This window comes from Hoplias malabaricus, chromosome 2, assembly GCF_029633855.1.
Source record: "Hoplias malabaricus isolate fHopMal1 chromosome 2, fHopMal1.hap1, whole genome shotgun sequence".
NCBI lineage: Eukaryota > Metazoa > Chordata > Actinopteri > Characiformes > Erythrinidae > Hoplias > Hoplias malabaricus.
Window position 1 is genome coordinate 52,964,334 of NC_089801.1, and position 12,242 is coordinate 52,976,575.

Genomic DNA, 12,242 nt, shown 5'->3' on the forward strand with positions numbered 1-12,242 from the left:
GCTGGGAACTAAATATTTATATACTGACATTTCCATTAGGGTCTGACTGATAAAAGTGTTTTGTCTGTGTGTGAATGGGATGTTGGGTAAGCTTTCCTGGAGGTAGCAAGACAGGATGTCCTTACAAGTTATCTCTTTTACCAGGACAGGAAATGAAGTAAACAAAAGCCATATGTTGACACTGACCAACCTATATAAGCTAAACCTGCAGTTAACATGTCAGAAGATATTGGCACGCTGTCCATTGGGGCTTGTTAAGATGCTGTTCTTTTCATTGTAATAAACCTGATTATTTTGCAACAAAAGAATGGTGTCGGCGCAGAAGTCTTTTTCAGCGTTTTCTTCACAGTACTGAAAATAAACTACATATGCCCGTTTTTGTGTAAAGTCAAACAAAATGCTGTGCGGATGTCATTTATTCGTCAGAAAGTCAGTAACGATGAGATTTATTCATTTCTATAGAACAGACAAGGTGACTTTTTGTTAAATATATAGTCGAAAACAAAAGGCTGGGTCACAGAAACGCCTCCAAACGATAAATATCACCCGAACAACATTCAAAACATTTCTGTTCGAGGCTCCAGTAAAACGCTGAGCTGCTCACCGCGGTGCAAGGTGTGTGTGTGTGTGTGTAGCGGCGCGACCGTGTCCCAATTCAGCTCTCTGACCCTTTGAACACTTCAACCCTCGCGCCTTCTGCTCACCTTTCAACAACGTCATTAAAATGTGAACACGTAAATATATTATTAAGGAAAGAAATGGGACGGGGAAAAGCCTGCAGACAGCAAAAACCTGGCATTTTTAGTGATTTACAAATCCCGGCCGGACACATTTTATAGGTCACATCCAGCTCCGCCCACATCCAACTTTCTTCCTTGGTTAGGTTGTAGTGGGTGGAGCTAGTTTTAGTCTAATCCAATGACAACACAATGGAGGAGGAGCTGGATCACATCAACTCCTCCGTGTGTGATTCTGGTTCTGCAGCGCTGGCCTTCTCCCCAAAAGAGCACTTGTCCGGGGAAAATAGGACGTCTAATCACCGTAGTCCAAATGGTTCCCATAATGCACCAGGATCACAAAATATATAGTTAAATTAATATTCAGAAACCCAATGAACAAGTCTGTTTGATATTTATAATATTAATTGAAACAAAAGTATACTTAAATGTGTGTGCCTGGTGCTGCTGGTATGCATTAACATTGGAAGCATATCTAAAGCAAAAGTAAGCGTGGTTAGGTTTATTTATTTATTTAGCCTAAGGGATTTATTAACATTTTAAACAAGTTTAATGTGATTATACAACCACAAAATCACTGCATGGAAACTTTTATTTATTTATAACAATGCAAAAAAAAGTGCACCTCTCACAAGAAAGTTTAAACAATCATTTGTCAGTTTTTATTTCTAAATCATACTGCTTTCTGCTTTCAAAAGAAAACAAGCACATTTAAAAATTATTTCCATAGGAAACATGTGGAAAACATTTTAAACCTTATTTGCTATTTAACACGTTCTGAACAACAGCTACACCATAAAGTGGCTGAATTCACTCAATATACGGGGTATCTACAAGGGTGGACACTGTATTTATATGCTTGTTCCATGCATATGATGATGAAGCCAGTCCTTGTGGTGATAAACTTAGTTAGATATCATGGTAGAGAAGATCATATTTGGGTATGTTCCTTGGATCGATGGGGCTTTGCACAATCAGTTTCCCTTTCATGGCACCTCTGTAGATCACCTCAATTAGATCAATGAAATCTTGTTTGGTTTTAAAGCTTCCAACAAATTTGGTATGGTCTGGAGAGCTGAAAGAAAGGTTGAATTACTTTAATTTGAGATGTAATGAGTGTATTTATAAGTTTTAGCTTAAAATTGTGCTTGTCATGACATTGTAGACCTTGATTACAATGATTTCATTAAGTCATTAAATACTCACCCATAATCAACCTTCATGTGCTGTCCATTGAAGAAGAAGACAGTTGAGGGAATATAAGAAATGTCAAAGTATCGGGTGTAAACAGGCACTTTGTCCACATCCACCAGATAGATTGAAGTCATATTCTTCAAGTCATGGGCGGTTTTTGACAGCTAGCACACAGAAGTGAGAGATTTACAACCAGTGTCTGTATGTTTAATGTTCATTGTGTCTGTACTTCTAAGGGTTGTTTCCCCAGACAGGGATTAAGCCTAGCCCTGGACCACTCATCATTTTGAATTGTGATTTTCCACACAATTCCAGGACTAAGCCTAACCCCTGTCTGGGGAAACCAGCTTTTAAAATCTCTTGTTGGAAGTGACAAAAACCTAAGGGCATATTAAAGCCAGGTTTTGTACATTTAACAACAAGGGTACAGTGGAAATTAATATTTAAAATGTCCCATTGTGCATATTAAATCACTTTTAAAGGGTAAACTTCGTTTCCTTTACTAGAAGAACGCTGCATATGAGTAACTGCTTACGTTTTAAATTATTTCCAATTTTAAAAAATCCTGGTCCAACCGAGGTTATACAACTACCATCAAACACAAACAAGTTACCGTCCCTAAATAAAGGTACTGAAAACCCACACTTGGGGGATATCAGTACTAAGTCATACTTATGATACATTTTGAGTGGCACAAACGCAGTCCCCTGACCACGTAAGGACTGTAAACTCAGACTGACACTCAGATGATAAACACTCACAATTTCGTCGAGCTGTAAACAAACAGAGTCCTCGTCTCTACCGAAGCGCAACACCAGCACCTTCTCAGCCACCGCTTTTATCACCTCATCCACAGCTCTCTTACTGGAAAGAGAGGGAAGAAAGAAGCTCATAGTGAGATGAACTCGGGGATCTTCACTGTCTACCGCTGTGTCTCCTTCAGTGTTTCATTAACAGCCTGAACTGAACAGTGAGAGTCGCTCTGTCGCCGCCTTCAGTTCTGGGACTATTTAATTTTAGTGCTGAATAAAGGCTAAATATTATTTAATCTAAATGTTGTTAAATTACTGTAACCTAAATGGATTAAGGTTACAGTAAATTGTTAGTAAATGTTATGTATATACGTTATAAACAGCACAAGTTTTAATTCTTCTGAGGCTGTATCTCAAATGGCTCAGTGCTCACTTTGAAGTGCACTGCGAAATTAACTCTGGCCTCTAGATCCCAACTGCACAAAGAAACAATAGAAAGCAGCGTCGTGCGTGTTTTAGTTGGAAACTGCTTTATATTTAGACAGTTAATGAACATTTTGGGGTCAAGGCCATTTCCTGCTCCTGAGAGTGCACTATGTATGCCGTAGGGAACTTTTGCGGAACGTACGCCCGGATAGTTGTGTTTCACTACGACGGAGATCGTGGACGCACCGCCGATCAACGTGACCCGAGTGTGAGCCGAAGGAGAGCGGTGTGTTTGTGTGTGCACTAAGAGATGAGAAGAATAAACGAGAGTCTCAGGAGTAGCAGGACTCTGTGCAGGTTTATGGTAATAACTCTGTGATGTTTGGAATCATTTTTACCCCTTAACTTTTCTGCTGTGGACTGTGGTGAAGTATCTCTGCCATGTTACTGCTCAGGCTCCTTCTGAGGAGGAGCTGCTGCTGTTCACTGGCTTCTACAGCTGTAAAATCTCCTCATGTTCGTTTCCCTCCACGTGGCTGCTTGACTTCCACTCACTCCTTTGCTCTTAAAAGGGCCCTGAGCACCAGTTGGACCCTGATGACCAACGCTCCTGGCCCTCAGGACTTGGATGTGTGGAAATCAGTGATGCGATCTCAAGCACTTCAGGAGGAGAAACCTGAGGATGGAGAAGAGGAGCCCACCCCCGAGTCAGAGGGAGAGCTCTCTCCTTTGGAATCTAGCCGCCGGCTGGTGGAGACATGGCGTCTGGCCGGAAAACTTGTTCCTGAGAAGATCACGGACGTAGAGCTGGAGACTCTGGCCGAGCTTGGCACCAAGTCGTCCAAGAGGAAGTACCTCAAGTACTTGGCTATCAAGGAGGGCCACAAGAAAGCCAACAGGGAGAAAAAGGAAAGGAAGAGGGCAGAGAAGCTGGCTGAAAAACAGACAGAGCAAGATGATGAGGGAGAGGAGGAAAGTGAGCCTAAGCTTAGGAACACATATCTGATGCATTTCTGGTCTCGCTCCATGGACAGACTCATGGGTTGGAGGGTGGCGCAGGCCATGAGGTTTGGTCAGCCGTTGGTGTACGACATGAGCTATGAGCAGCACATGTCAAGGCAAGAGATGGAGAATACCATCTCGCAGCTTCTGGAGACTGAGGGGTGGAACCGGCGAGCTGCAGAACCCTTCCATCTGCACTTTTGCAATCTCCAGCCCAACGGAGCCTACCACCGAGAACTTCTCAAGCGCTACAGTCAGGAGACTTGGGATCGCCTATTGATCACGGCCACCAGCCAGCAGCACATTGAAGTGTTCCCTCAAGAGAGCCTGGTCTACCTCACTGCAGACTCTCCAAACGTTCTCCGCACCTACGACCACAGCAAGGTGTATATTGTTGGAGCTATGGTGGACCGCTCCATTCAGTCCGGAGTTTCTCTGGCCAACGCCAAGCGAATGAAGCTGGCCACGGCCCGTCTGCCTCTGGACGAGTTCCTGCACTGGGACAGTGGGGCCAAAAACCTGACCCTGGACCAGATGATCCGCATCCTGATGACTGCCAAGGAGACAGGCAGCTGGGAGAAGGCTCTGGAGTTTGTGCCCAAGAGAAAGCACACTGGTTTCTACCATCAAAGAAAAGAGGACTGTGCCCAACCAGTCAGAGCTACATGCAGACACCCAGACAGTGGAAATGGCCAACTGTTTATGAGTAAACAAAGAAAGAAAAATCCAAGACCAGAGATACCATCTCTTGGATCAGAGGACATCTCTGGACAGACCAGATTACGGACAGCACTGAAAAGCAAATTAGAGAGTCGCAGTAAGGTTACAAATAAAAAAAACTGGTGGGATGAAGAATAACCTTGTGACTTTCATATTATTTGTAATTTCAAAGACTTTCTGGCCTTCTGTTAAATGTCAAATTACAGCTAATAAACAGTCATTTAATGAATGTAACTGAATCATTGGATTATCTTAAGGGAAAAACAATTAAATATGCATAAAATGCATATTTAAATCATTCATTTATTCATTCATTATCTGTAACTGCTTATCCGGTTCAGGGTCGCAGTGGGTCCAGAGCCTACCTAAATTCACTGGGCGCAAGGCAGGAACACACACTGGAGGGGGTGCCAGTCCTTCACAGGACAACACACACACATTCACTCACACCTGTGGACACTTTTGAGTCGTCAATCCACCTACCAACGTTGGTTTTTTGGACCGTGGGAGGAAACTGGAGCACCTGGAGGAAACCCATGCGGACACAGAGAACACACCAAACTCTTCACAGTCACCTGGAGCGGGACTTAAAGCCACCTATTTTTCCCATGGTGTTAAAAGGAGTCAGTCTAATGCACTTAATGCCTTTTAAACACTCCTCAGAGCATTATAGAAATGTGCACTAGGGGCTGTGAACACACACCCAGAGCAGTGGCAGGCAACCCCAATGCCCTGGGAGCAGTTGTGGGTTTGGTGCCTTGCTCAAGGGCACCTCAGCATTACAATCTGGATCTTTAATACACAATAAACCATTTCACAACAATAATTTATATAACTATTTCAGTGAATGCATTACACAATTTTGTGTTCTCCTTATATCCACATGGGTTTCCTCCAGGTGCTCCGGTTGCCTTCCACTGTCCAGAAACATGTTGGTGGGTGTTTGGCTACTCAGAAATTTTCATTGGTGGGAGTGACTGTGTGTGTGTGTCGCCCTGCGAACTGGCTTCCCCTCCAGGGTGTATTCCTACCTTGTGCCCAAAGATTCCAGGTAAGCTCTGGACCAACCGTGATCCTGAATTGGATAAACCATTACAGACAGTGAATGAATTACACAATTTTTTGTACATTTACAATTGGTGCATATGCCACTTTATATAGTATTAGGTGTACAAACAAGTTAAAGCATTTTTGTGTAAGGTGAAGGTTTTACTTCATATTTTCCTTTCCCATTCGCAATTTTGTGGTAACCTGTGTAGTACTAAAAATGACAATGTTATTTTTTGTTGAAATTTAAAATTGTCATTTGGATTCTATGGAACATTTACTATAAAATGACAAAAGAGCAGGAGAATATTTGAGCCAACTGGTGCCATCAGTTATTTCCAGTTTTACAAAATTAAGGCTTTGCTTTAGTTAAGGCAGATGTTAAAAAGACACTGCACACTGCTGCTGTATTGTTTAATATATTACTTCAATTAGGCGGCATTCATTTTTTTGTATCTGTAATGACACTACTAGAAAGCACTAAAAAAAAACATTTTTTAAATCTCATTTTATTTTGGTCACTGCAAAAAAAAAAAAAAAAGTACAGAGGAAATGTCTAGAAACATTTCTTTACATTGAACTCCATTTCAGTAGAAATGAAATTTTACATATCGCACCGACCAGTAAAGCTGAGGCACGACACTAAGCAATCCATTTCCAAGCACATTCACACAAATACATTGTTATGATACTGTCCATTCTCATTTACTACCTTTTGTAATCACCATGTTTACACAATTGCACATCAGTTTTACAAATACTGCATAATTACAAGCTGGTTTTCTCCACGCCATCCATCATATATAAATAAACAGGCAAGGGTATGCCTGTTGTCTGCTGCCCATTACGAAACTTAGTCAGTGTAACACAGAAGATTGATATTGTAAATCTGAAATTCAAAAACGAAACTCTTTGAAAGCAGCTATTGCCTTGCCCACTGCATAGTCAAAACACACAACAGCAAGAATTCATCTGTTTTAAATTAATCTCCTTCAGCATATTCTCTATGCTGAACTTGCTGTACAAATACCTGTGCAAGACAAGGCAAAAAGGTCTAAGAAGAAGGCTTCCAACAGCCAACAGCTTCAAGTTACAGAAAAACAGGAAGGAAAAAAAACACTTTCTTTTCAATGCTGGTCAGATTTGTTGTGCAAGTCCGTGTCTGCTCTCGCTGGTGTTTCCAAACAGAGACTGCAACATTATTCTGCATGATTTGACATGATTTATATTGACAAGACCATCAAAATAAATAAAACTTAGCCCTATTGTCATGTTATAGTACAGTAGTGGTCTCTGGCTTTCGATGAACCATCACTGACCTTGACTCGACCTTCTATCCAAACTTCCAGAAAGTGTCCCTTTGATAACAAGGAAATTGTGGGACCAGATTGTTGTCAGCTGGAGGAAATTGTATAAACGTTCATGTTAGAGCACTAGAAGCTCCCCAGAGCAGCGTTCGCAGCAGTTGAAGGTGATGTTCTCGTAGCGAGTGTATGGATGGAAGCGGCCGATGCTTTTCTTGTTGGGCAGGAAAGGGGAAGTGGTGGGTTCTGAAGCAGCTGGCTCACTTTTGTTGTCTGGACAAGATATAGGATCCAGGTTTCTGAGTACCTGAATTGGGATCAACGTGAAGAACATTTTAGTAGATTTAAATATGTGCTGCAGTATTATTTATTCACTATAAGAAAGCCCCACCAAAACCTTTTAGGAAACAGGACCCAACTCCAAAAATGTTACAAAAAGTGTGTAGACTGTATTATTTAAATTTAAATCCACATTAAAAAGAGATCTACAAAAGACTCTACTCTGATATATCTGCATTTCACCCACTGTCCCAACATTCTGGAGCAGTTTTGTGGAAATATGACTTTATAAGGAAATATAAGTCCAAAGTAGAAGCTAAATCCCGCACCTTCTCTGCCATCTTCTCAGCCGGCGTATTGCAAAGCTCTGAAACCTGGCTGCTCTTTACAGTACTGCAGCTGTTTCTCCCGCCCACATTTCCCAGCAGGTGAGAGTTGATGGCATTAGCAAGTTTGTGATTGGCTGCAGCCAGTTCTCCAGTGGTAAGAGCCTGTGCACTGGGGTAGTAGGTTTGCCGTCTACCCCACTGCAGGGAGACGAGGAGCTGCTCCAGTGACCTGACGACAACAACACAGCAAAATCAGCTGCTCATCCAAGATCCAAAAGCACACACAAGATCTAGTCATCTTCATTAATTCACTACAATATATCTCATCACCAGTCTTACCTATGTGTGTGCATCATCTCTTGGGAGAATTCTTCCCGCTCAAGTAGCAGGTCCTGAATAGCACCTTGAGCTTCTCTTGTCTGCCGCTGGAGAGCAGCTCTGGCATTTGTCAACTCCTCTGCCATGACACTAGATTTAAAACACACACATTAGCCCTGAAATATTAGGGAATTTGTCGACACACAACCAGCAATGTATGGTGCTAGAATGACAATTTGTGTATTTCAAAATTGTATATTTCTTATGCACACGTTTGAAATGTTTCTAATTATTTCCAGACATTTTAACTAAACAAAAACTTCTATTTTTTAAACATAACTTAAATAAAATGTTCTTATATTCGAACAAGTGTACCAGTAAGTAAAACATTGCCTAGACAAATACAATACAATAATGAAACACACTGAATATCCTATAAATGCTACAAAAGACACACCGACTGGCGAGGAACTTGCTCCTCCAAACATCACACTGAATACTCATGCGCTCCAGCTGCTCAGCGGTGTGTGCCAGGTTGCGACCCAATGCCTCATTTTCCAGAATCAGCTGGTTCTTCTCTCTAGAAAGTCTCTCAAAGTGGTACTGCAAGTCATCACCTACTGAGGCCACCAGCAGCTTCTTCAGCTCCCTGTTTACCTGGATGTAAGCACAATAAGGTTATGAAGAAGCTGAATAAAGTGGCTTCGAACAATACCTTTTTATAGAAGCAATGTACAATTGGAATGTTCCCTCCAATCAGCCAATATATCATTTCTAAGTAATTATATCTGTGTTGCAGTTTTATGAACTGAACTAGCAGAACCTATTTAGCTGATTCCTGTTATTTAGATAGGCAACTGAATTTTCATTTATGTTTCAATGTATTAATTTGAAATGGCAGTTTTCACTTAAATATTGAGACTGACTAAAGAATATGACTGCATTTATATTTATACATTAATAGGTGTAAAAGGTAACAGTGAACAGTTTACCCATCAGTCATCATGCTTGTCATTAACAATGTCCGTTAAATCACATTTATTCCCATAGTACATACACAATATTAAACACAGCTGCAGTTCAGTGGTTTAACAGTTGTTTTAGAAAACCAATTAGCAGTCAAACACTGTCACGTAAAAGACAGAGTCATATCGTCAGCAGTGTTTCAGAGCATTCCAAATGAAGGAACAAACTGTAATTCCCTTAGTCAATAACATGTCATTAGTGTGTAAGAAATGTAGGGACACTGGAATGGAACGCAGCTAATACGATCAGTGTGAGCTTTGGGTAAAATATTAATTGTAAATAAAAATAATTTCTGATCGCTCCATGGAATTTGAATTGGCCAATAAGTAGTATTTATCTGAACATAAGCATGGGGCTTATTTATAACAGAGCAATGGCTCTCAGAGCCTATTGACCACAATACCAAGCACATAACTAGAATTGATTTCATTTTTTTGGTTTGCTTTACATAAAAAAAAAGGTGGACATGCAATTGTGTGCGTGTGTGCCATTTTAAATCTGCTTATCCTGTATAAGAAAGACTATTATACCCAAGTTTTCCTTTATAAAATGTTCCATTACTCCAAATGTAGAAAATCAGCAGAGATATCACTGATATCTGCAGTTTTTATATGATTATTATTTTTTTTTACTTTTATTACATTCGATTTGCACTCAAGCTAATGTGCTTAACAAGTAATGGAGGAGTAAACAAATTGCTTTCTATGGTTAAGTTACTTTAAATTAGTTTGCTTATGAGGTTTCAAAATCTGATATTTATCAAAAAGATAGACCCAAACACACAAACCCGCTATATGTAGTTAAGCTTATATTATTTTAACAGCGAGGACTTACTTCTGTCTGAACTCGGAGCTGATTGGAGAGTCCTTCTTTGTCCTGCAGTAGTCTGCGCTCTGAGTTCTGGAGCTTCTCCAGGGCACTCTTGTAGTCCACCGGTTCCAGGGAGGGTGAGGGTGGCCTGTCCTCACCATGCTGGGGAGAGCCTTTTTCATCCCCTTTACTCTCGTGTGTCCCGATACGGCAACTTCGGCTAATGGCGGCACGGGGTACAACAATCCTCACAGCCTCCACCTCAGTGCAGGCCTCCCTGCTCACTTTACCCAGATGGAGCACTCCTGGAGAGTGTGGTGATGGTGGAGCAGTCTTGGGCAACTGCTTTGATGAAGTTATCTTCAAGCCTGGTGACTCCACGGAGATCTCAGGAGCCACCACCAGTTTATCCATCTCCATGCCATCTCCAGGGCCACGCACAGATACAACAGACATGTCTGGAATACACAGAGAACGAGATAAACCTTTACATCCAGTCACTGAACAATCTGATGAATCTGCTTAGGTCTGGACGACGGAGAGTATATTTTGACTGTGTATCTCAAAGAATGTAAATAACGCATAGGGAGATTGTGCAGAAGATTACATACCTTTCATGGCGACTTCAACAGGCATGGTTGAAGATGACTTGCAAAACCGTAGCTGAATGAAAGATCCCTCAAAACAGGGGTCTGTGTGATTTCTTTTAGACCTTCAGAGGGTAAAAAAAAATCTCAGTTCAATGAAGGATCCTTGGTTATCACTTAGAATGAGAGTTACATAAAATTGCGTAACAATACTTGTAACTATACTTAAATTACAATTGCCCCGATGAGCACAAAATCAAAATCCCTTTATACATTATAATTAAACAGTCTGTTTTTGATGAACACAGCTCCAGGGACCTAGAGGTTGGGGGTTCAAGTCCTGCTCCGGGTGACTGTCTGTGAGAAGTTTGGTGTGTTCTCCCTGTGTCTGTGTGGGTTTCCTCCGGGTGCTCTGACTTCCTCCCGCAGTCCAAAAACACATGATGGTAGGTGGATTAGCGACTCAAAACTGTCCATAGGTGAATAAGTGAATGTGTGTGTGTTGCCCTGTGAAGGACTGCGCCCCTCCAGGGTGTATTCCTGCCTTGAGCCCAATTATCCTGTGATTCCAGGTAGGCTCCGGACCCACCACGACCCTGAACTGGATAAGCGGTTACAGACAATGAATGAATGTTTTTGATGAGAATGATCTACTGCCCTAATACCTGCTCTGTGGTGGTCCTCACCATTGAAGAAATTTAAAATGGGGCTATATAGTAGGCAAAGAAGGGATTTAACAACTGGATCATATTCTGTAACTATGTTAAGTGAACCTGATCTGTTGGAAACAATATAGTTTACTGTGCGGTGATTTGCTTTGGCCTGGCAGTGTAGTTGTGCTAAAAATGTGAGAAAATGAGAGCCCACTTTGATTCAGTAATGAGCTAAATATTGTATTGTAATAATTAAAATAAGCTGTTTAAATGCCTTATTATACGGGAAATGATGATTTAATATATTTAAACTAGAGAACAGATGAAAATTAACGTTAGTACTAGCAGCAGTAACAATACAAACTTTAGGTCTGAAAGTGTTGATAGTTCAGGGAGAACAGTTCAGCTTTCTACACAGAAACAGTAATGTGAATGTTTCCAGCTATAGTTTTAACTGAAGGGGGTTTCATACTCCATATTTATTACTTTTATCGTCAGTTTTATGACCTGCTCAACTCACACTACTGTTATCTGAGTGTGATATGGATAACAGAGCTAATGTTAGCTCTTTATCCTTAGCTAGCGATAGCTACCCACCAAAACAACGGGCTTCTCCGTCCAAAAACAACAAAGAAATCACTTCTCCGAAACAAAAAGCATCTAATGTTTTTCCATATGTGCTATAATGTAATATAAACACCAAGAAATAGAACCGTGCAACGACAAAAACAGACATGTTTTAAACCTTTAATTCTGCCACGTACCTTCCTCACAGTCCTCAGCTGGAGTTTCCCATCTTACCTCCGCGTAGCGGTGTTCGCCAAATGACCGGCTCATTGATTCGGTTCACTTAGGTTTTGACTCTCTTGTGTGAACTTATGAGAGCCGATTCAAATGAAAGAACCAATTTGAAACCAAACCAATCAACAAATTATACTGTACGCTTTGGTTTTCATTATTCTATATAATGACATGATGATTTTATGTATCATTGTATCATTAATAAGAAGGCATACTAAAATTTTAATATCCATTTATAAGTAATGCCGCTAACATGA

General features: G+C 41.0%; 3 protein-coding genes across 3 annotated transcripts; 1 reads left to right on the forward strand and 2 right to left on the reverse strand.

Annotated features, from left to right (window-relative positions):
* Positions 1-1,349: 1,349 nt before the first annotated feature.
* Positions 1,350-2,922, reverse strand: txnl4b (thioredoxin-like 4B). Its single transcript, XM_066662005.1, has 3 exons — positions 2,693-2,922; positions 1,944-2,095; positions 1,350-1,812 (listed from the first exon to the last, which is right to left on the reverse strand). Exons 1-3 carry the CDS (start codon positions 2,822-2,824, stop codon positions 1,647-1,649), a joined length of 450 nt encoding a protein of 149 aa, XP_066518102.1. The 5' UTR covers positions 2,825-2,922; the 3' UTR covers positions 1,350-1,646.
* Positions 2,923-3,141: 219 nt separating this feature from the next.
* Positions 3,142-5,061, forward strand: trmt10c (tRNA methyltransferase 10C, mitochondrial RNase P subunit). Its single transcript, XM_066661019.1, has one exon. The coding sequence runs from the start codon at positions 3,551-3,553 to the stop codon at positions 4,967-4,969; it is 1,419 nt and encodes a 472-aa protein (XP_066517116.1). The 5' UTR covers positions 3,142-3,550; the 3' UTR covers positions 4,970-5,061.
* Positions 5,062-6,387: 1,326 nt separating this feature from the next.
* On the reverse strand, positions 6,388-12,026 carry blzf1 (basic leucine zipper nuclear factor 1). The gene is made up of 7 exons (XM_066660581.1): positions 11,949-12,026; positions 10,556-10,656; positions 9,969-10,402; positions 8,566-8,765; positions 8,130-8,258; positions 7,791-8,019; positions 6,388-7,489 (listed from the first exon to the last, which is right to left on the reverse strand). The coding sequence occupies exons 2-7, from the start codon at positions 10,578-10,580 to the stop codon at positions 7,304-7,306; spliced, it is 1,203 nt and encodes a 400-aa protein (XP_066516678.1). The 5' UTR covers positions 10,581-10,656; positions 11,949-12,026; the 3' UTR covers positions 6,388-7,303.
* Positions 12,027-12,242: the final 216 nt, after the last annotated feature.

Bases quoted from the DNA above. Each gene is read 5' to 3' on its own strand.
- trmt10c (XM_066661019.1), top strand. From the start codon at position 3,551: ATGTTACTGCTCAGGCTCCTTCTGAGGAGGAGCTGCTGCTGTTCACTG.
- txnl4b (XM_066662005.1), bottom strand. From the start codon at position 2,824: ATGAGCTTCTTTCTTCCCTCTCTTTCCAGTAAGAGAGCTGTGGATGAG. The intron at 2,096-2,692 runs GTGAGTGTTTAT...TCTGTGTGCTAG, and splicing joins GTTTACAGCTCGACGAAATT to CTGTCAAAAACCGCCCATGA. The intron at 1,813-1,943 runs GTGAGTATTTAA...CCTTTCTTTCAG, and splicing joins CACATGAAGGTTGATTATGG to CTCTCCAGACCATACCAAAT.
- blzf1 (XM_066660581.1), bottom strand. From the start codon at position 10,580: ATGCCTGTTGAAGTCGCCATGAAAG. The intron at 8,020-8,129 runs GTAAGACTGGTG...TGTTGTCGTCAG, and splicing joins GAGATGATGCACACACATAG to GTCACTGGAGCAGCTCCTCG. The intron at 7,490-7,790 runs GTGCGGGATTTA...ATCCCAATTCAG, and splicing joins CTGAGAAGATGGCAGAGAAG to GTACTCAGAAACCTGGATCC.